A 25296-nucleotide genomic window follows, 5' to 3' on the forward strand; every position below is an offset into this window, starting at 1 on the left:
CAGATAAAATCTGAAATACATATCTTAATATTTTGTGAGAATATTAAATTTCCATACATAGTTATTTTTAAAGCAAGAGAAGGAACAAGACTGTAACATTCCTTTATTCAGAAAAAGTGCCACAATCTTAATAAAGGAGCAAAGTATCTTTTAAGGAAGACATGGCAACCCTAACACAATTACATAACTATAATATAGTAATACATAAATGCTAGGTACAGTTTAGAATTGCTATCTAGATTTACCACTTTTTTTTTCTGTATTGGTTTGGAGATTTTGTTTGACCATTTTGTTTGTTTTGTTTTGGTGAATTGGGTTTGACAAAAGTCCCAAAATGTATCCTTGGCCAACCTAAACCCTGCACCCTGTCCCTGCCTTGACCTCATGATCCTTCTGTCTGAAGTGAAAGGCATGCGTCACCACATTAGCCTGGACCTGCCACTCACTGCTGACACAGAGTCTACAAGTCAGATGCTGAGATCATGATTTCTTGTTGAAAAAAAATAAAGGAAGGAAGGAAGGAAAGAAGGAAGGAAGGAAAGAAGGAAGGAAAGAAGGAAGGAAGGAAAGAAGGAAGGAAGGAAGTAAAGAAGGAAGGAAGGAAGGAAGGAAGGAAGGAAGGAAGGAAGGAAGAAGAGAGAGGGTGAGGGTCAAGTCATCATGACGGCTTCCGAACTTCCAGTTCTATAATGGAGGCCTCACAATACTGAAGTTTAACACCAGCAATGACAATGCTTGCATGCCCTCAAACAACACACTTTTTAATCTATAAAACTACTGTTGACATAAAAAAAAAAAAAAACTGGCCCCAAATGCTTCAATTACAATTTTCAGTATTAACCAATGAAAATCAAAATTAAACCATATTTTCCACAATGAAGCCAGGGAGGGGTCTTAGGGTTTACAGGAACCTCACTCACTGCTATTTTAAAGTCAGCTCATGTCAGTCATGAAGCTGGGGTAACAACCCACTGTATGGCAGTAGTAGGAAAATTACACGTAACTGGGACAAGCTGATAATAAACTTATAGAAACAACATTCTGAATTAAGCATTTTAAACCACTGAATAAGCTGTAGATCGTATACTGTCATGCAGATCCAAAAGAACAAATTCTTGTTAATGAAACAAAAAACTCATGCAAACTTTCTGAGTATGGTGCCTCATGTTTAAACCCCTACACTCTGGAGCCAGAGGCACGAGCGCAGTGCTTGCATGGATTACATAGTTAGTCCAGCTAGAATACAGAATAAGAACAAGTCTCAAAAACAAAGTATATACATAAAGAGACTGTAATTTAATCCTACACTCCAACTTCTAAAAGATATGCAGGTATTAAAGTCTAGGGAGGTCAATGATTTACAGACATCAAAATTCACACGCGGAGTTAACTGCGGGACTACGATGAGGATCTGATTCTCACAGGTTAGCCTTTATTTCCTCCTTGGGTCTTTTCAGAGAGTCTTTAAGAGAAACAAAGACACAGTGACCTCGCTAGGAGTCTGCACTAAGCTCAGTGTCCTCAGCACTTAGTGACTTCAGTTAACAAAAAGAGGAACAGTGGAGGACACAGTTAACCAGCCGTAACATACTCAGGGAAAAGAATGGACATAAAGCCCACTGCTGTTAACAGTCAAGCGCAAGTGTCAAAGGAAGTTCAGAACATCTGAAGATGCGAGGGCAACTGTTCCTGACCTCAGGACATGATAAGTGAGTCCTTACCCATTGATGACGACTGCAGAATGCCCAAATCTGTTGACATCTCTGTGAAGATTTGGTTTAGGTAATGTTTTCCATTCATCACAAGCTGAAAAAGAAAAAAAGAAAAGAAAGGAAGCAAAGTTTTAAGAAATTCTTAATACTTAAAATCAGAAAAAAAGAACAATAATTTTCCATTACCTACAATTTAGTATCATTAGTCAACTACCATAAGACTTCAAATACAAATAACTCCTGCATAAAATCCTCACCATTAACTTTAAGTATATGAGTATTAATAAGTGAAGTAATAAAATCAAGTATCCTTTGTGTCTGGAGACAATTTCACTGACTTGTCTTTACTGAATTACCAAATTTCGCACAGTAAGCCCATGAGTGTCACCACAGGGCACACTTGTCAACTCCATCCTATCACCTCATGCACATAAAAGTAAACGGGAGCCAGCCTGCACAGTGGCGCACGCCTTTAATCCCAGCACTCGGGAGGCAGAGGCAGGCGGACCACTGTGAGTTCAAGGCCAGCCTGGTCTACAAAGCCAAGGCTACACAGAGAAACCCTGTCTCAAAAAAAATGGAAACAAAGAAAAAAGGAAATAGGATGCAAAGTACCCACTGACAGAGTGTCCACAATAGGACCATTGTAAGATGTAAACTGCTTTAGTATTATAATGTTTCAAGAAAGCAGCTTTTATTTGATATTGGAAGGAATACTTCAACGGCACAAAAACCTAGATTTAAAAACTTTTTAAAACAAAAGAAATAATTCAGTTATGTAAATAATATGGAAAATGGTTAGACAACAATTATTCAGTATTTGAGAGGAAGAGGGGGAGAAACAGAAGTTGAGGGAGGAGAGAGGAGTGATGCAGTTTTCATAAACAAAGCTCTCAAAAACTGAAGAAAGAAAAAAATGAAAACTAAAATATACCATCTCAATACGACATTAAAGACAGCACACATAAACACAGACTTTAAGATGTCAAATGACTCGGTGTCCAGCACCCAGGGACAGGCTTAGGACATTTTATTCCCTTTCGACTTCTTAAACATGCTGTGTTGAAAAGCAGAAGCTGGTATTTAGTATAACTGTATTAAGCTTTCGAAAATACAATTTTAATAACCTTAGAAATCCCAGAAAACAGTAAATCTATATCAAGCTAATTACAGAAGTTAAAGATATAAGACATTACATATTTTCTTACCTATATGTGTGCCTGTAACACAAATAAATATCAAATGAATTTTGGTTCAATATTCTACTAATAAAGATCAAAACCAAAATCACAGTTCATAAACTGGAATAGCGAAAGTAATAAAAAAAAAAGTGCCCTGGCTTGTATTTCCCAAAGAGTACTCCAAGAACACAGACGGCTCCAAAAAAATGAATACTCCTTACAGTTTGTAACTCTGACAAGAACTCTTGTCTGTTACTCTACAATGGGAGAGATTAAAAACAAAACCATTTTACTTGTGTTTTTGCTTTATCCATAGAAAGTGATCACATCAGGTCTATTAACAATCCTCCAAGCCAGTGCTCTGCAGATTGCAAGCCTTTTCATAGTGTGTGTGAGAGCACGCAAGTGTGTGTGTGTGTGTGTGTGAATAATGACATGTGTGCACATATGTATGAGTGTGCGTGTACACGTGTGTGAACGTGTGTGTGCACATGTGTGTATGAGTATGTGTGCACATGTGTGTGTGCATGCATTTGTGCACATGTGTGGAAAATGGCATGTGCACATATGTGTGTGTATGAGTGAGTGTGTGTGTGTGTGTGTGTGTGTGTGTGTGTGTGTGCATGGGCATGTTGTGTGTGCTTGCAGCAGCTCATTTCAGGCTGGGTTCCTGTTGCTGCTCAGCTGAAGCTGGCCCAGGGCTCTGAGGGATTCTCCTGGCTCCACCCTCACCTCAGCTGCCCTGGGATTACGGATGCTCTCCTGCGCAGCTCCTACACAGGCTGTGGGGATTCAAGCTCAGGTTCTCAGGCTTACACAGGAAACGTTTACCTACTAAGACATCATCCCATTCCTGTAGGTTCATTTCCCAAATACGCAACAAAGACTTGTGCATGATAACAGACTGCCAACTTTATGTATTACAGGTAATTTAAGAAATGGGCATCGCCAGGTGGTGGTGGCGCACGCATTTAATCCTAGCACTCGGGAGGCAGAGGCAGGAGGATCTCTGTGAGTTCGAGGCCAGCCTGGTCAACAGAGTGAGTTCCACGACAGTCAAGGCCACAAAGAGAAACCCTGTCTTGAAAAACCAAAAGGGAAGGGTGGGGGAAGGAATGTGCATAATGTGTATTTACTAATATAAAGTTAGTATAAAAATCACTTTTAATGTGATATTTGTCCACATAACATAAAAGTCTTTACAAGAATTCAGTGAGGTTTACTAAAGAATTGCCTTGTGTTTTAAATGAAGAATTAAATCTACTGGAAGATAAGCAACATGCTTAAGAGTCATTGACAACTTTCGTCTCTTCATAGTTAGGCTTATGAGTGTTTGCAACGGCCTGTTAAAAGGATCTGGAGACATTATTCTTTTCTGGGAAGAGGGGGTGACCTATACATGGTCCAAGCTCTGAGTCAGAAAACTAATGGAAAAGTTAGGGTTCACTAATGAGCTCAGGTAGCTAGACATCAGCCATCGTAACACTCAAATATACACCACTTATACTGCGAATTATTTATAAGCTGTGTATTGATTGTGGTTTCCCAATACACTGGAAACACATCACACCGCTTTGTACATGCTAATAGGGCCAGAATATCAATAATAGTTGAAGTAATGGAGACCTTACTAAAACAGGCATACTCCAAAAGTTGTACAATAAAATATACAAAAATTCAAACTTTCCATACTGTTAAACTATATAAGGTCCCAATGGCCAAGGGTAGTATGTGTTCTTACTAAGATTTCAAAGAAAAGAAGCCACCATGCCAGACTTCTCTGAGTTCCGAAGGCAGCATATTCAACATTTAGGAATATATCCCAGAAGATGGCGTCGGGTGTGCGCTGTGACTAAATGGCTGGGCAAGGAAAACATGTGACCCACCAAGCACTCCAGCGACTGCAGGCATGACTGTGGGAACGCCTAGCGGGGGAAAGTGTGACATAGAGACTGGATCCACGTGTCCACAGCCATGCCCTCAGCAGTGGGTAAGCACAGACCTTTATCCCTGCCACTGCGCAGATGGCGCGGGGCCACAGACTGTCAGGAGACCGTACCATCAGAACGGCCTATCGAGAGCTCACAGCATCATCAGTAAGACAGGACCGAGACCGCAGGCACCAAGTGCGCTGTCAGCGGGCACAGCTACACCAGCACCACATGTTACAACTGCAAAGGTACGCTAAGTCCAGATAAAAAGAAGGGAAAACTGCAGACATGCCAGCTTGCCAAGTACTTAGGTACAATTACTTGGTAATCAACGCCAAGTTAATACAGTCTGCTTCCGTGTAAATCCCACACTGGGAAGTGTCTCATGTTACTATTCTCTTTACACTTCTAGAACAGCCCAGTTACTGTCACTCCGTTAGCAGTTCAAGCCTAAACAATGCAAAATAAATTCTGCACAGAACTGATGTCGTTTAAGCCAACAGGAATACAAACCACAGTAACAAAGAGTAAAAACACATCCTTCAGTACACGTTTTTAAACCCTCTGCTGTAAAGCCTTTAAGTGTATGAACCAAACATTAAATGCACAGATGATCAAAAGATTAAATCATTGGTCTTAAACTCGAATTGTAATACACTGCACCATCTGAACTATTTATCAATGAGGATATATAGAATTATTTGAAGAGCTTGAGTCAAAATTCTGGTATTAATTTAACTTAGTGATTATGCAGAAAATAATCCAGGTAAGAATGCATTTGTTGGCTGATTTTTCTATGAGTTCTCATCGTTTCCACGAGAGTGTGTATCTGTAATTGCGTAAGAGCTCTGTTAATCCTCTGAACAGCTTGCGGTACTCTCTGTGCTCAGGCTGGAGGTGCTCAGCCGATAAGGCTGCTCTTGGAAAGAAAGGGACCTGGTTCGATTCCTGCACCCACACAGCAGCGCACAGCTGTCTGTAACTCCTGTTGCAGGACATCCAAAGGCCCTGCTGGCCTCGGCCAGCACCGGGCACATGAGGGACACACATGCACTCATCCACATAAGAGAAGGAAGTCAGAACTGGCTTAAGTGCTCTGCGTTATGTCAGTTTTAAGCATGTGGTTGAAATATGATTTCAAAAAATGAACAGACTGTATATTCAAGAGTAGAAACAAGGCAAAAATAAATTTAAAAACTTAACCTCTTTAGTATCCTGCATCTACAAACACTCCCCTCAGCGTTTAGCCTCTTTCTAAAATACTCTGTAATTTTCATATTTAAAGCAATCTCTGTCCAGGAATAGTGGCTCACACCTGTAACACCAGCACCTGTGACAAGGTCACTGTGAGTTTGAGACAGGGCAGCAGCAGTGTGCCCAGGACAGCCTGCACCGTAAGATAAAAACTAGGATCCACAGGCAAAACACAAGGCCGATCTCTCAAATGCCTGGAGAAGCTAAGAGCAACTGGGATTGACTGTTCATATACAGTCATTTCTTTCTCTCCTTGACTTTCCATCTTGGATTCACTACTTCCTGGTGAATTTGTGGGTAAGACACAGAAAAACAAATATAAATTATAGCGAAATAAATCCACCCATAGTATTACTGGTGGCATCTTTGTTGCACAGATAAATGTATATGCCTTCTTCACAACAGAAAGACCGTTAGGGGTGTGTGTGTGTGTGTGTGTGTGTGTGTGTGTGTGTGTGTGTGTGTGTGTGTGTGTGTATGTGTGTGTGTGTGTGTGTGTGTGTAAGACATGATAGTGAAGTGGTGGAATAAAAATCTCTGAACTAAGTCTTTACTTGCGATTTTGAACTCAGCATTTCGCAACTCGTGTGACTGGGTTTAACACGGGTGAGCGGCCGCTGGCTCTCCCTCCTCTGTCACTGTACACTGCCATGTTCATGATATAAAGCGTGTGTACAGCCGAGCACTGCAGGAAGTGTTAGGCGACCTGGCTCTCCACTTGAACAAGCGGAAAGGAAAGATTTTTCTCTCATTTATTTTGCATTTTTAAGGAAGAGGGTGGGTAAGGGGGGCGAGGTGCACGCGGGAGGAAGGCACTGCGGCAACAGTTAGCTACCTTATCAAATACCAAAGGGAGGAAAATACTCCAGGCAGAGAAGCAAGGCAGCTTAATAAATAAATAAATAAATAAATAAATGAATAAATAGAGCAGTTGGCTGATTACTGAAGGAGACGTATGTGAAAGTTTTCAAGGGCTTTCCTGACCTACAAAGTAGTGAACTGGCTCTTTCAGGCGTACACTCACCCAACAAAAAACAAACACGCAAATAAAGCAATGAAAATACAATAAAAATAATTACAAAACATGGATGAATAACATCTCCAGAAACTGAAAATAACTTTAAACACCAAGAACAAGCCAACTGGGATTTTCAGAAATGTGTTCGAATGTCCCATGAAATAAGTCAGTAGATTACTTGACACTTGATTTCATCATGAAATTATGGCTCAAAGAGCTGTGTCCATTTTACACAACCATACATCGCGCTCCGCAGGGCTGACCGAGATCGTGGTGCCATGCTTCATAAACTACCCAAGTGGTATTTTAACTCTGCTGTATAATAAAACAATTAAACTATGCATCACCATTTTAGCAATATCAATCAAAATATTACTGATGAAAATATAATTATTTTCCATTTTTAACATTTTTACATAATCACCTCCCAGGGACTAATGCTGTAAGTGAAACCATCATGTTCTGAGAATTTACTATTGGAACCATCACTAACTAAATGGGAAGTGGGGTTTCCGTTTCCCGCCACGTGCAAGACGCTGTCGGGGAAATCCTGCTCCTGTGCCCGGCTCCAACATCACCTGATTCGGGGCTGACACCTCCATCTCTCTAATACTTTTATGAAAATAGAGAAGTTAATTGTTTTTCATTTTCTCTCAGACTTTTACCTACATTTAGAACAGGAATCCATCTTTACCAGAAAAATTTTATACATATAGTTTCAATCTTGAAAAAAAAAAAAAAAGGTAACCTTGCAGCTCTGTAAATCACTAACCATAAACAAAGAACTAATAAAAAAAAAAACCTTCAGATTCTAAAATCTGACTTCAAATTAGGTTTGCGACTACACATTAGGTAGTGCGTCCTGCTAAGAGTTACGGCTGACCACAGGCCACTCACCAGCTCTGGCTCTATCATCAGCTGCACTTCAGTCGCCTTTTTATTTAATCCTGTTAGTGTTGTGTCTGCATGTGTGAAGATAAGCACACTCGTGCCGTTGCCCGTGGAAGCTGCGGGACATGGTCCCCTCCGGGGCAGGAGCTACAGGCAGCGGTGAGCCACCCAACACAGTAACGCAGCCCAAACTGGGGGCCTCCACCACTCCCAGCCAACCCATCCCTCCGGCCCTCCCATCACTTTTGGAAGATTTTTGTCTTACTTTAATTACATGTTCATGTGTGCGTCTGGGGTGGGAGTGTGCAGCTGAGTGTGGTTACACGCAGAGGTCATCAGTCCATCCGGCGGAGCCACAGGCAACTGTGCGCCACCAGCTGTGGGTGCTGGGATTGAGGCATCGCAACGCATGTCTTCCTAACCACTGAGCCACCCAGTCACTCCTTGATAATACAGGTGCCTGGAGTCTAATCTCTAACAGGTGGGTCGTACGTGCCTGGTTCTCTTTGGTTTTCCCAACAAACTTCTGAAGAATGCCAGACAGCAAATCGAGTTTTGAAAATCTCTACCTCAAACCATATAATGACCAGAAGACAAAGTTATATTTCTAAAGATTAATGATTTCACTATATAAAAACCTACAATGATGCTAAGATTGAAACTGTGAATTTTAGAAGAATGAAAAATTAGTATTGGCATGATTTTATTTAAATTAATGTACCAGCTCAGCTGCACTTCATTTAAACATGACAAAGAACAGCCCTTACACAAGGAAGAAAATATGGTTTTAAAAATACATTTTCTATTTGGCTCATTATAATGTCTATCTTTGTTCCTAATGGACAATATAACCACTTTGAAACAAATTTTCTTTTGTGTGAAATATAATATGAAAATATTTTCTTCAAGAAAATACTGCAACATTTGATGCTACCAATGGAAGTATAAACAAATAACATGACAAATTTACTGGGAAGTATGTACAAATAATCAAATAGATAAAATGCTTTTATCCAACAGTGTTCAATGGCTGCCTTTATGTTTTTTTAGTCGGTACTAACAAGAGTTAAAAATGTAATATCTTAAATCATAAAACTGTTTAGAGTATTCTTCCTCCAGCCTAAATAAATATATCTCAAAATAAAATAGGTCTTTGCTTCTTTCAATGCATGACATTAAGAAATGAACATTATTATATCTAAGTTATCTGATAGTGTACGGAGCATTAAGAACATGGCGGGACCCGCCCAGTCAGCAAGATGCAGCCACGCAGACAGACTAGTCTTAGAATGACGGCCACCATGTTCCTGCAGATCAGCCCGTCCCTGTCACCCCTGCCTGTCAGCATCTGTTACAGACTGAGAGAGAGGCTGCAGGCTCTGTACACAACATCACTAGCACTTACTGAGGACACACTGTACAAGCACTCTGTAAAAACCCACTGAAAAAAATCTAATATAAAAATTCAAATTCCCACTTTGTGGATTTTTAACAGTAACAATGACTTCCTATTCTTTTGCTTTTAAGACAACATTCACAGAATAAATATGGATGAACAAAAAAAGTAAAGGCCTCCTTTTCCCCCCAGAAAGATAAGCTCACTGTCTCACTGGCCAGCAGGTAAGAGGTCACTGCCAGCTGGACTCGCTGCCCCGTCAATGTATTTTCTGGATCTCAGACAACAATTAAGGAGCTCTATATAAGCTGGGACCGTCCCGTGCTCATCGTAAGGAATAATTTTTTTATCATTTCAGAGGTAACATCTTTCTTATTTAGGAAACCACACCTTAGCATTCTTAATTATATGGAAGGCAATGTCTTCAAGCAAACTCAGAGTAGTGTCAAGACCAAAGTGCTTACGAGTTAACCGCGCATGGTCCTTCCCTGGGTGGCCACATGAAATAAGCTAACAAAGTGCAATATGTACCTTGGTGATGCTAAATAAAGTCTAAGTCTGTCTTACACCTAATTAGTCTCCCACCCCCTTTTTTTTTTACAGCTCAAGTAAACAGCTTACAATTTGATATAGCACTTTATTTGCTCCATCAATAAAAGACATTCATGTACTGCTAAGTATATTTTATATATCAAAAGGCTTTAAGCAATAGCATGACAAGTAAAGAAGCAATATTTTTACCACAATGATATGCTGGGGAGCATTTCATCCACACACACAAAAATCAACAGGAACACAGCATGAGAACGGGTGAGTGCTACGGCTATTTCTGGTTGTCCGGGAAACGCCTCAGTTAGCTTTTCCCTTTCCCGGGTACAGCCTGGATTCCTGCCTTGACACCTCGCCCAGTTTCACTATCATGTCCTTCCGTGTTCCTTTCCATGAACTTCCCTCCCCGGCTCAGGAAATATGCTTGGTATATTTACAACACACTGAGTTTTGCTTGTTCCCACTGCGTCTCAAGCATTTGCATTCTTCCTGTCTTACTTTTGAGTTTCTCAGCATTACGTGTCTACCCACTGTTGCAACTAATAGAGTATCAGAGACACAAGCGGCCTAGACAATTTTTAGGTAAGGACACAACAGTCACAGGCTTCTGAAGGTCACTCAAGCCTACATTTCTCTTTGTCTGTCGCTAATGGCAGCTCACGCTAACTCACCTGAACGGCACAGCCTGTGGCTAAACTGCTCTAAAGGACACACACGCATGCTGCAGATCAATTTGACAAAACTTTCCAGAACTCTCCTCTTCGTACAGTCCTAACAGATACATACCTATGTCATATGCCAGGAAATCGGCAGAAAAACATTTTGCACCGTTACTCAGGGAAGTGTCATTGTGGGTGTTTCCTCCAAAAACAAGCATAGCTCCATTGATAACAACAGCTGAGTGAAGGTATCGGGCAAACCCACTTTCTTTCAAAATAGTCCTACAGGATAAAATTTAAAAATGTATTACAAAGGATAGAGAGACTTCCCAGGTTTTATAAATAAAGTATTGACATTGTATATAAAAAGTTTTCTGGGGATTATGAGAGGAAAATACATATATTTAACCACCTGTAAGCAATTTCTAAGCCTCAATATCTTAAAAGCATACTCTAAGTATCTTAGATTGCTTTGAGGAAGCACATATGGACAGATTTTTAATACCAAAATTTATATTTTGAGTGATTTTTTTCTTATGAAAGTAGGAAACCAACCAATCTACCTAAAAGCAAAGGACCAAGACATCATAACTGCTTCATGCTAAGACAAGCAAAAAGTTAAATATAATAAATTTGGTCCAAATTACATTGGGTTAAAGCTATAAAATTGTTAAGGACCTCTTAATGAGCCTTTATGTTTAATTAAAATTTATATGCAAAAGTGCAGATACCATAAGCCAAAAGCTCACTGAATTTCTATAGGATGAACCTACCAAATAATCAGAATGGGGATAGAAACATTACTATCTTTATTTCCATGTCCATCTCTGCTACACTTTCCTATGGGTTGTATTTAGCTGTCTTTAGATGCATCCATAATGTGCGAGTAACTAAACTGTGGTAGGTGGCTCAAGAGACGGCGCAGCAGCTGTGACATGCGAGCAGCAGCAGTTCCAGGAGATTCTGACAAGCCTGGCCTCACAGGCACCCAGGCTCCCGCACGCCTGCACGCACACACTCACACCTCTGCAATGTATTTTTCATAAACAGTAAAATTTACATAAAGTACTATAAACATACGCTCAGAATTATACATTGCTCTGAATAAACCAATATATAAAAATGAATAGTAATATAAATCAATGCTTTATAATGATTCTGCTAAAAAATATAAACGTGGTAAACATGTATGAAATAGTTGGTATGTATATGTAGTCCCTAAAGCCATAGATTTTTAATATCATTTAATGGTTAAAGAATGGGACGGGCTCCCAGAGAGACAATATGAAAAGTTCCACAGTCTCTCCAGGAAAAGAACTTTAATTAATACAAAATAGTTTTAAGGGCTCGAAAAATTCACACTATCATAAACCTTTATTAAGAGCAACACTTAATACTTACTCAAGAATGCCTACTAAGTGACCATGGTGAGGGACGTCAACACTGAGTATGACCAGGTGGCACAGGCCTGTGATGGCAGCTGCCCGGGAGTCTACGACAGGAGGGTCACAGCCCAAGGCCTGCCTGAGCACTGGCTGGGAGCACGGAGCTCAGCTGCAGAGTGCCTGCCTCGCACGCACGGCGGCCTGAGTCCAGTCCCCACTCTCCCACAGTCAGCAGTCGCTGGGCCAGGCCCATTGCCAGCTTTCTTCCCAGTGCCCTCACCTTTGACACACAGCAATTCGGAATCTCTAAGCGGAGGGTAGAGCCGGGGTAACACAGCTCCTGGTTCACTTCAGCGGTGCCTTAAAAGAGTAGTGGGGCACCTCCTCCTCTGTTTCCCAACCTTCCAGAAGTTCTATTCCAGGGACAAGTCAAAAAAGTCTGGGTGATTTTCCAAATTCCACTCTCAGCAGAGGTGGGAGTTACCAACCCGGCTGAAGAGGTTAAAGTGGAGCAAAACAACCTCTGCCCTACACCTCACACAAAAAAGCAGAGGTTCTATGCGGGAGAGTCAGAGCCCAGCCTCCTGTCCCCAGTACTCTGCAGGTAAAGCAACAGTACCATCTGAAAGAGAATCAGGTCACTTGCAGTTTCCTGCACAGTAAACAGAGGTTCTCCAGCAGGAAAATGGACAGATACAAGGCAAACCTCTAAAGCTCTCCCCAGGGAAGAGCTCTCCCCAGGGAATGTATATGTATACATTCATTACATATTAAATATTCTACATATTTAATATATGAATAATATATTAAATGTATACTTTATATAATATTACATATTATAAGATTTATGAGGAAAACTACAGAATTCTGATTTTTAAGAAAGCTCGAGCACTTGAGAGACAGAGGAAAGTGAATCTCTATGAGTTTGAAGCCAACCTGATTTACATAGCAAGCTCCAGGTAGCCTAATTAAACCTTATTTCAAAAAATATGTAAACAAATAATTAAAGAATACAAAATAAAGTTATTAAAGTAAATGGAGAGATATTTCATGTACATGAATGTGAAGACTAATATCAAATGTCAATTCTTACATTGATCTGGAGATTCTATTTAATTTCAATAAAATCTCAGTATTTATCTAATGGACAGCACAAACTGACTGTAAAGTTTACATGGGAAGGGGAGAGCTTAGGTGAGACAATGTTGGGGCTGCAGAGACCTCTCCACAGGTCAGAGCACTTAGTGTCTGCAGAGGACCCAGGTTTACGTCCCAGAATCCATGTGGTGGCTCACAACTTCATAACTCCAGCTCCAGGGGCTCTGATGTCACTTCTGGCCTCCAAGAACACTTGTGCATATGTGTGCACAGGCACTGACTCAGGCACACATGGATAACCACAAAATTAAATAACAATTATTTATGAAAAATAATTATGAAGAATAAGTCAAAGGTCTCCCGACTTTGTAGAATAAACAGTAAATATACATGCAGAATATGATAAACTCCTATAAGGTAACATGGAAGAAAATCCAGAAACTAAATCTGATGATGAATTTCTAAAAGACATTGACTATAACTTACAGTAACCAAACAATGTTACTGAGAAAGGAGAATAAATAAAGAAGCAAAATAATTTTATAATGAAAAGACATAAGAAACGTTACTGGAATACCTAAACATCATAAGCAAAGGGGAAGAAAGAATTTAGACCCAAACTGAAGATTGTCTATTAAATACGATCGCACTGAAGTGCACGCCCTGCAAACGTGAGGCAGCGACTGCAGACCTCCGGAGCCCACATAAAAGCCTGTGGGTGGGTGGCACACCTGACATTCTAACGCAGAGACAGACAGGCAACTCTGAGGTAAGCCAGCCAGCTAAACTAGCCAAAACGGCAAGCTCCAGTTTCAGCAACTGATCCTATTTCAATATATAGTGTGGTGCACAATAGAGAACGACACATGAAGTCAACCTCAGATCTCCACATTGCACACATAAACACATGCATGTACACATACACATATGTGCACTGACACACACATGAACACACATGCAGACACATACCCATACCACATATGTAAATATTACATTGATGAAAAAATTAATGTATAACAAACAGTAAACATACATGCAGATTATGATAAGCTCCTACAAGATAGCATGGGAGAGAAATCTAGAAACTAAACTTGATGATGAATTTCTAAAAGTACCAGAAGCACAAATGATAAAACTCATTTGGTGAGGTATTGCTTGATGTAAATTTTTATGTACTATACAAGATACTCCTCAGAGAATCAAAGCACAAGCCACAAAGTGTCATTTAAAAAAACGCTGCAACAAAATACCATCAGGTCATAAAAACATTGCAACAAGAACAAAAGAATGGTTTCCAATCATACAAAGAACACTTAAAATTGAATATTTAAATGTAGTGCTAAATATGTGAATAGACACCTTTCCCAAGGGGAAAAAAACCACATACATGTTAAACAGATGTATAAAAAGTGCTTCACTCTGTGTGATCAAGCAAATGAACATTAAAATAATGGTGAGAGACCACCACAGCCTATTACGGTAGCTAAGACTGAAAATACACACATTAAAGGCTGACAAAGATGTAGACTAATAAAAACTCATGAGCTGCATAAGACAGTGTAGCAACTTCCGCCAATGCTAAGCACAGCTCTATGCACAACCAAGGGCCTGTGTGTGTTCACATTTACTCGTGAGCAGGGAGCCTCTGTCCACTCGAGCACCGGCATGCAGTACAGAAAATGAAACACCATTTGCAGAGGAAGTAGATGGAGCTTAACTTTAAGTTTGGTCTAAGCTGTTAACTGCCTGCGGTTCTTCATGTATGGGTGAGGCCCGGGAAGATTCGCATCCACACTGGCATGTACTGGTGATGTCATCGCGCAGGTCTTGTTTAAAGGACCAAATGCACATTACCCATGTAAAACCTAATCAATAACCACGAAAAGGCTAAAGACACTTACACAGAAGCTACTAAAATCAGCAACTCTGACATAAAGCATGAATATCAGTTTTATTTCCATCAAGATAAAAACAGAAAAAAAATACAGTATTCATTAAATGTATAGTATCCGCCCCAAAGTTAATATACCCATAAATTCAGAATAAGACCACATTAGGAAATGGAGTTTCTGCAAACATTTTGAACTATAGTGAACTGAAGTCACAATTTAAGTTATATAACGAAGTCATATTCTTATTAGATTCATATGGACCCTAAATTTAGTGACTGGAGTCTTTACAAAGCAAGTCATATCCAGACAAAAATTTAGACAGCAGGGTGTAGTAACAGGAAAGGACGTCCGGGATGTCCTAAACATAGAAAAGCAGAGAGCGTTTCCTCGGGGCCTTTGCCAGGAGCAGGGTGCTGCTGCCCATGCTCCAGAAGTAAGAGACTGCACCCCCTAATGTCAGCCAGAAAAGTACATTCCTTTTTCTTAGAGACATAAGGCTCATGATAATATGTAATCACAGCTTTAAGGATATCATATGAGGTTCCAGTGAGACAGCTCAGCCGGTAAAGGGTGCTGCTGCCGCGCCTGTCAGTCAGTCAAACTGTAGAGTGCTGCTGTCACGCCTGTCAGTCAGTCAAGCTTTAGGGTGCTGCTGCCACACCGCCTGTCAGTTAATCAAGCTGTAGGGTGCTGCTGCCATGCTGCCTGTCAGTCAAACTGTAGGCTGTTGCTGCTGCACCAGTCAGTCAGTCAGTCAGTCAGTCAAGCTGTAAAGGTGCTGCTGCCATGCCTGTCAGTCAAGCTGTAAGGGTGTTGCTGCCATGCCTGTCAGTCTAACTGTAGGGTGCTGTTGCCGCACCTGTCAGTCAAGCTGAGTTCAGTCCCAGAGCTCGAATTGTCAGAGGAGAGAACCAGGTCCCTGTACACATGCACACACACACATGCACGGGCATGCACATGCACAGATGCATGTGCACACACACACACACGCATACACATACACACATTTGTGCTCACGTGTGCCCTATACACACACCAAAATAAATGTGGTTTACTTTTAAAGCATGCAGATTTCATTGAGAAAAGCATGAGAAGATTAACCACCTAGGAATAATTTTGTTATTACTGTTTTTATTAATATAGACAATCTCAGCAAAGACTGTACTGAACAACACCCAGGGAGCAGTTACTGCACAGATACACACCCATACACAGCTCCTACCCACCTAGACTGAAAATTAACTGGGAAAAAGTATCTATGAAAATGGAAAAATGTAAAAGATTGTAGCATAATGTTATTTAAGCAAAATACAGAGCACAACCAAAATTTTAAAAACAGCCCTACACACCTGTAAGCTCTATTCATCAAATATTGACAAATGAATAGAAGGTCAACCCACATTCTGAGAGAGCGTGATTACAAAACAAAGGATAAACCTGTCAAATACAAAATGGGCAGAATATTTGCACAAAATTTCAAAAAAGCACTATATGGACAATAAATATGAAAAGACGTTCTATATTACTCGTAAAGGAAAATGCAAATTAAAACCAAAACTGGGGGCTGGAGAGACGGCTCAGCAGTACAGCAGCCGTCTGTCTCACAGCACGTACGGACACGCCCAGCCAGGCATGCCTGCAGCCCCAGGGCTGAGAGAAGGAGAAGAGCAGGTGCTTGGAGCTCACTGGCTGGTCAGCTCAGCCGGATCAATAAGCTGCAAGTTCAGGGAGAGACGCTGCCTCAAAAAGTAAGGTGGAGAGTGAAGCAGACACTCAGTGTAACGCCCAGCCTCCGTATATATGCACACACATACGCACAAACACATGGACATGCACAAACATAGCTACACTATCCACACAAAATAAGAAACAAAGAAATAAAAATAAATGAATAATAAAGCAGAATAAAACAAAACCTAGGCATCATTTCCCATAATCATCTAGCAACAACACCAAAAAGAAAATGTTTAAGGAAACAACACCAAATCCTGGAGAGACTGCACGTAGAGTCAAACATTCACTCATCAGGTGGGTAGACAGGCAGCGTGAAATGAGCTTTGGGTTAAATCAAACGCGGCACTACTCCCTATGACCCAGAATGATCAGACTAGGAAAACTGCTGTACTGACGAGCAGACTAAGAAAGAACACCTAGCCTACACTTGCTCATCCCAGCCAAATGCTCAGCCACAGCACTGAGAATGCCAAATGGTCTATGCCCACACTGAAGTACCCACAATCCCTCTCTTCCCTCGCCCAAGGGTCATCCCACTCACTGTCTCTTTTCAACTCTGACCTCCAAGAGTTCGCTTCTTATTTTAACTGACTTGACTTCTATTCTCTGGGAAGGTGAGGAGAACTGAACTTCGTACATGTTCTCACCGTGTTTCCCCAGCCCTGCATTTGTGTGCATGTCGCTCACATCCTAAGAACACAGGGCACCTGCTTCCTCCCTCCCACCACATCCCACCGCCGCTGGTTCTGCAAACACTCCTTAGCAAATTGTTCCCTTTCATCCATCCTGCGCATATATATATGTATGTATATGTTATATGTATATATAACAAATAGTGTGTGTGTGTGTGTGTGTGTGTGTGTGTGTGTCTGTTTGACTGTTCCTGGGTCAGGCTACAAACATAATTTTTTCTTCAGCCCTAAAAAAGATACTGTCTTGACCAATTTATCATACCATTAGCACTATTAATAAATTTCCTTTACATTTTAACTCCTCAAAAACTTGTCAATACTTTTTCTGGTTTTCTTGTTAACCTAAGAAATGGCTTGATAAACATTCAATAAGGCATTTATTGAAAAGTCTTCAGACACTCAATATAGTAGATACACAAGTATGTTCATCAGTATTAAAATTATTCTGACTCCAAAATCTCTGACAAGTAATAGGTTTTCAAATTCTAAATCTCTTCTCTCTCTCCCTCTCTCTCTCTCTCCCTCTCTCTCTCTCTCTCTCATGCACACACACATGTACACATACACAGCACACACACACAGCACATGCACACAGCACACACATGCACACACACACAGCACACACATGCACATACACACAGCACATGCACACACACAGCACACACAGCACACACACAGCACACACACACACAGCACATGCACACAGCACACACAGCACACACATGCACACACACACACAGCACATGCACACACACACACAGCACACACAGCACACACACAGCACACACACAGCACACACAGCACACACACAGCACACACATGCACACAGCACACACAGCACACACACACACAGCACATGCACACAGCACACACACAGCACATGCACACACAGAGCACACACAGCACACACACAGCACACACACACAGCACATGCACACACACACACAGCACACACAGCACACACATGCACACACACACAGCACACACACAGCACATACACAGCACACACAGCACATGCACACACACACAGCACACACACAGCACACACACACACAGCACATGCACACACACACAGCACACACAGCACACACACACAGCACACGCACACACAGCACACACACACATGCACACACACACAGCACACACACACAGCACATGCACACACACAGCACACACATGCACACACAGCACACACACAGCACACACATGCACACACAGCACACACACATACAGCACATGCACACACAGCACACACACACACAGCACACACAGCAGATGCACATGGCCTTGCAAAGAACCATGAGAATGATGACAGCGCCTACTGTCAGGTGTGACATATGCAGAAAGCATCAACTGTCACCGTCTGACGGAGCTGAGCCACCAAAGCTCTGACAGCAGCACCCCTGGATGACAAGGCCGAAGCCCTTTGGTAAGGACAGTGTCAGTCAGGACAGCACAGTAACAAGATAAACAGAACCAGCCGGAGACGTGGGAACCTCAGCGTTAAGAACATGTCTGTCCCTCTACTCTTAAACGTGAACAATCGGATCTCATGGCTCACGAAGCAGGGATGCGACAGCCCTGGCTTCCTGTGGATCCTGCACTTTGATGCCTCAATCCTTTCCCAAGAGTGAAAATAAAAATATGTTTGGTAACTAAATAGTAACATGTGAGGCTTGTTTAACATATCAAATTATCATACACTAGTATATACAATAGTACATCACAGAAGAGATATCAAATATGCTCCTATTTCTTAAATAAGTTATAAAACAGGATGCTATCTCAGTCTTTTGGGTCCCCCCCCCCCCCGCCTTGCTGTGATATGTTGTTGTCAAATCCAATTCTTGGTGGGTTGGTTTTTTTGGGGGGTTAGTTGATGGGGATTTTTGTTCATTTAATGTCATGTTGTTGTTTGCTTTTTAAAGATGATTTGCATTAGACACAGAATTTTAGGCTGTGTCTTTCAGACATTTGAAAGCACTGTGTCTTCTGGGCTCCGCGTTTTCATCGTCTACTCAAGTGGTGAAGTGTTTACTGCATAAGTGACAAGGGCAGCAGGTGGAGTTCAGTCCCCAGAGCCCAGGTGAAGGCCAGGTGTGCGAGGCAACCCCCCTGAACCCCAGTACCCAGGTCACAGAAGACAGAGGCAGAGGACCCTGGAAGTCAGCAGGCTGGCTGTGCGAGCTGCATCAGCGAACTCCGTGGTGAACTGGGAGACCCTTCCTCAGTCAATAAGGTAAGCAGTACCAGACAGAGACTCACCAACGTCAGTCTCAAACCACCACAGGCATGCACATGCAAGTGCACATGCAACTGCCCAACCCGTGTGCCCACCACAGAACACACACACATGCACAGCCACTACCTACCACACACATGTATTACAGAACTAGGAATAATCATCGGAGGTCAGTCAGTCACAGCGGCCCCCAGGACAGGCCTTTCCTCCCTGTTTCTGCTTTTGTCTTCATTTTGAGGGGATTTTACTGTAATGGTGTTAGTTTGCCTCGCCCCCGACACTCATGACGCTGCTCCATCATGTGGCTTAATATCTCTTTTCATGTTTAAGATGTTATCGTTTATTTCCCAAAGTTCCACAACCCCTATTCATTCCCAGACAATGTAGAAAGGAAGGCTGGGACTTGGAAGTGAATTTATGGTAAATCACTCTCTAATAAACAATTTTCCTAAAGTGCACTCGAACAACTTCAAAAGACATGTTTATTGTCTTACAACAAAAAGCATAATTTCCCATATTCTGCAATAGAAATAAGTACGACAAAAAATATATTTTAAAACTATAAACACAAAGCAAATTTAAAAATCAGTATTTCTATCAGAAAATGAATGTTATGGATATAAATAAGTCATATATTAAACAAAAAGAGACACATGAACACTTAAATGCAAAGTCACCATAGTAATTGGGGAAACACACATCAAAATATCACTGAGCTCCTGTCCCTATGTACCACATGGGCAGGAGCAGGCATCCTAAAATCCACAGGTAGTGAGAACGTGAGGAAAGGGGCCTTCCCTGTGTGGGAAGCACACAGCACCTCAGACAACTAAAGGGCAGTTCAGTAACACATCACAATGTCACTTTAATGCATGCGCCTCAGAAAAATTACTACAAATCAGCATGAGACGGCTGGCATAACATGTACTCCCAGCACTGCCAGATATAAAAAATAAAAAATATATCTTAATGCCACGAGCCTTGTATTTCACTCAAATTAGATGATAAAACTGAAAAGTGTAAATAACAAATCCTGATCATAAACCCTGAGATTATACTGGCAAACAAAATTCTCAACTCAAATGAATGTGTTAGAAGTACTTGTAGGTATTTGCATGGGAGCAGAAATTATTTTAAATTATATTGTTTATACACAGGGTGTGAATGTTGCTTTTATTTCCTCAGGCGATAGCATGTGATGAGAGCCACGCCCAAGCTTTATGAATACATTGCTCAGGCTGAGCCCAGAGTGCTTCCATCTCTAATCTCACCTATTCCTAGGCCTAGGCACAGAAGCTTCCAGCCTCTGTACAATCTAATCTTCCTCTAGCCCGAACCTTAAAGGCTTCGGCTTCCTGCTTCTGTGTGCTAACCTAGGCCTAGACTGTTTTCAGCCTACAAAATTTACTGCTGAATAAGCTCACCCTCTCTATTTCTTTCTGACTTCTGGCTGGCTGGTTCAACTTAGCTATTCTGATTCAAAACTCCTCTCTAAGGTGACTGATTCAAAGTGGCTTCTCTCAGCTTCTCACTGAATTGCTATGGTTGGAAAAAGTGCCTCTGAACTCCATGAACTGAACTGCACAAATTTAAGCGCACTCAATTGAACTGCACAAAACTGTGCTGAACTATACTATACTGTCTCCACAAACTAACCACCTCTCTCCCTCTCTCTCTCTCTCTCTCTCTCTCTCTCTCTCTCTCTGTGTGTGTGTGTGTGTGTGTGTGTGTGTGTGTGTCTGTCTGTCTGTCTGTCTGTCTGTCTGTCTGTGTCTCCCTCTCTCTGTCTCTGTCTGTCTGTCTCTGAGTGTGTATCTCTGTCTCTCTCTGTTTCTCTGTTTCTGTTTCTCTCTCTCTCTCTGTTTCTCTCTCTCTCTCTCTCTCTGTGTGTGTGTGTGTCTGTCTGTCTGTCTGTCTGTCTGTCTGTGTGTATGTGTGTCTGTCTGTCTGTCTGTCTGTCTGTCTCTCTCTCTGTCTGTCTGTCTCTCTCTCTCTGTCTCTCTCTCTGTCTCTCTCTCTGTCTCTCTCTCTGTCTCTCTCTCTCTCTCTCTCTCTCTCTCTCTCTCTCTCTCTCTCTCTCTGCATTGTCTTAACTGTTAGCTTCTGTTTTCTGTCTGTTTTTGTGAGAGCTGGGCATATCCTATCTCTGACTTATTCTGTTAAATCTTTCTCTGATTCATCACTTTGTCTGCCCTTCAATTGGATGTCATTGTTTGGGATTAAATGTGTACTAAGGGTGTGCCTGCATCCCAGCTGGATCACACAGACCTAGGTCTTTGGACGTGATCTCTTGCCATGGCAGCCATGTTGCTGGATCAAAATTACTCTACATAGGGAATTTATTATTCTATACTGTTGCTGCATGACAACATATCACTAGTTACCATAAAGATTTTTAAAGTTCCAAACTTTTCTGTGACAGTCCATAAGCACCACCGTTACTTAACTATAAGACATGATCACAACACAGCAAGGCTCATACTCATAAGAGTCACAAGTGTGACAACACACACACACACACGATCTGCACAGGTTCAAACCATACAAAGGCACAGCAAGGAGCAGAAGTGGACAAAAGTGCCACCCCTGGCCAGGAAGCTACTTCCATTGGCTCCCTACTAGGAAAGGGAAATCTGTCCTCTCCAGCGTAGCGACAGCGGACACAACCACCAGACTTCTAGGCGAGTGTACGATGCCCAGGAGTAGCTGGCCAATACTAAATGACTCCCAAGGCTTCTGTGTGTGCTTTTTCTGTTTCAGCTTGGGTAGTTCTGGGGTTTTGGTGATGGTTTTATTTGTTTGATTTGATTTTTCACTCAGAGGAAAAAGAATAGGTGAAGTAGAGGGCTGGGGAGGTGGGCAGGGCCGGGGAGGTGGGCAGGGCCGGGGAGGTGGGCAGGGCCGGGGAGGTGGGCAGGGCCGGAGAGGTGGGCAGGGAAAGGAGAAGGATGCTATCAACAAGCATTGCACGGAAACAGCCAATGAAAGTTATTATTGTCCAACCGTGACCAGGTGTTCTTCTTCACATACTTTCTCAGTTTACTCACCAAGTCTTGGTGTTAACTTCATACTTGTAAAGGTCATCCACCAGCCCGTACTTGTTGCCTGGTAACGCTTTATAGCCTCCGTGGACGTAAATGGACTTGGTCACTTCATCATACACACTTGTGTGGCCATATCCACCTTGTACAATGGCTCCTCTGGTTTCCGGAACTAGCCAAGTATTTGATGCTGTAGCAAAATAAATAAATAATAAACAAATAAATAAATAATGAAATTCAAGTAATGTTTAAAAATATAGCCAAAATATCGCTATAGCCACCAAGTTAACTTTCATGGCACACTTTTACGAGTAGCTGGAATGCCTAGGACTGACTCAGTGCATGACTGAAGATGCCACAGTAGGTGCTAAGGGAGAACCAAGTGCCCTTGGTATTCCATAATAATTTCTAAAACACTAAAAATCCAACTTTTTTATTTATAAAAGAAAAGGGGGGAAATTTTTCTTATATGTACTCATGTTATTCAAAAGTAGTTCTTAATAAAATAAAATATAAAGCAAATATATATTAGGACAGTCTGTGTGACAAACTTTGCATAAGTTAGTGATACAGCATAGATAAAAATGACATGACTGCTGCCCTCGAACCTCAGCAAACGAGCAAACTCTAGACTGTGCTGGCCCTAAAACTAAAGTTCTGGTATTCTCCTGACAGTCACATTACTGTTTGGCTCTACAGAGCACATGGGAAAATGTTTAGAAGGGAAAGGAGACATTCTCTGTGCCTGCTGCAGCAGCAGAGCATGGGCTGCTGGGAAGTACTGCGGGTCCTCTGCAGGAGTGAGTGCCCTCGACATGAGCTCCCTCCTGCCCAGCAGCCTCTCTGCAGAACACTAAACCACTGCTGGCCCTTGGCGCAGTCAGCTTAATTCCTCTGCCATTCGTAAGCGACATCTATGGATGGATTTGTGCTCCTCACTGTGCAGTTTTCAGGGTGAAAGCACTTTGACGTCCTGGCATCAGACACCAGGGCATCGCAGCAGTGAACCTTAGTGGTGAGCACAACTCCAAACAAAAGTTGACAGATTTTAATTTGCACTTATATAATATACAGAATTTTTAAAATGCTTACGACTCATCCATAATACCTATAAAACTCAAAACTCACGATTTCACCTGCTTCTATGCAACTAACAAAATGAATCAAACGGAAAAAAAACTATTATAAATTCATTTAGAAATAATACTTTGGTTAGAGAATAAGCCAAAAGAAACTGAATGTACAGATTTTTTTTAATTCACCAAAACTACAGCTGTCATTCTACAAACAGATCATTCCTAAGTAAAAGTAAAGATCTACCAGACAATCCGTTCACCAGCTAACAGCCTGCGTGGACGTGACATCGCTGCACACTACTGTGCAACTTTTGTGCTTTCCAGGCCATCCGTGCAAAGTAATGGCACCACCACGCTTCACGTCTGAACAAGGCTCTAAGAACATGAAGTGTACCACATATGTTGTTTGAACGAGAGTTGCATGTTGGAGGAGAGACATGAGGAATCTAGGAAAACTGGGAGAGAGTGAGCCGAGCCGGCACGTGTCCAGGTGACACTAGGGTGGTGTGACATCTGTGACTGTGAACGTCAAACAGGCAGGGTTAGGAGAGTGCACAAGAGGCTAAGATACAACAGAAAAGGAGGTCAGAGGAAAGGACTAAAGACCTGGAATGGCCCGAAAGCGATGAGAGGTCTGGGTGCTACACACAGGAAGCTGAAAGAATCAGTAATGCCTGAAAAGTAAGGTAATAAACATTACGTGACTCACCACGGGTCTTCGAATGACGAAGCCAAGAGGGTGGCATCAGCAGAGGTTAAGCAGGGTAGAAAACAAGGCTTTTGGCAGAGAAACCACCGAACTACCGGGCCAGATATTAAAAGTATCTCTGTGGATATTTAAGTGAAAAATATACCCGCTGCTATGTGCTAGACAAAGATTCTAAGTCTAGGAGACAAATGGTGACCGGAAGAGAAATAATGACTGCAAAGTGAGGTGACAGTGTGGGGCTAAGGTGTAAGGCCCGAAGCCAGCTTATCACAGCGGAGGGACCAGGACTGGAACTGCGCAGGCGCAGGCGCAGCACGTCCTGCCTCCGCAGCAATTGTCCGGAGGGCACAGGGCCGCCACCGCAGGAAGAAGGGCATCTCCTCGCACACTCTAGCTACTAACGCGGCCAAGAGCGGTCTCACTCAGGCTGTGTAAGGACGCCGTACGGTCGCATATGCTGTTCACACCAAAGCCAAGAAGCGGAGCTCATTAGTGAGCGACAACCACAGAAATGAGTATATTCTTACGTTTGAATGGCAACTATAACATAAATATTTGTAGACAAATTAAAAATAACAACCAAAAAAAGTTGTCACTACTTAAAAATGTCATAAGCAATTGTAGGAAGGTACTAGGAAAAATTACAGAAACAAAAAACCAGTATAGGAAATCGTGCCCAGACTGACCAGGCCACTTTCACACATCTTTCAAAAACCAACAGCTTGTCCTTGACAACCTACCTTAAAGTAACTAGCGGCCCAGCACTAAGACTAAGAGCAGAATACAAAGAACTAAAATAGTAAAACTCATGAAATACAAAGACATAAGCTAATTTC

General features: G+C 41.9%; 1 protein-coding gene across 6 annotated transcripts in view; it reads right to left on the reverse strand.

The window, feature by feature from the left end:
* Positions 1 to 25296, reverse strand: part of ATRNL1 (attractin like 1) — a 566124-nt gene that overhangs the window by 501374 nt on the left and 39454 nt on the right. For 5 of the 6 annotated variants that reach the window (XM_084800216.1, XM_084800215.1, XM_084800217.1 and 2 more), the window contains exons 9-11: positions 22682 to 22865; positions 10719 to 10873; positions 1722 to 1806 (exon numbers count right to left, since the gene is read on the reverse strand). In XM_084800216.1, the coding sequence (XP_084656342.1) occupies positions 1722 to 1806; positions 10719 to 10873; positions 22682 to 22865 (424 nt within the window). The remainder of the gene's footprint in view (positions 1 to 1721; positions 1807 to 10718; positions 10874 to 22681; positions 22866 to 25296) is intronic. The other variant, XR_014782800.1, reaches the window with a different exon arrangement.

Source organism: Acomys minous (genome assembly GCF_964271855.1).
Source record: "Acomys minous genome assembly, chromosome: 2".
Lineage (NCBI taxonomy): Eukaryota > Metazoa > Chordata > Mammalia > Rodentia > Muridae > Acomys > Acomys minous.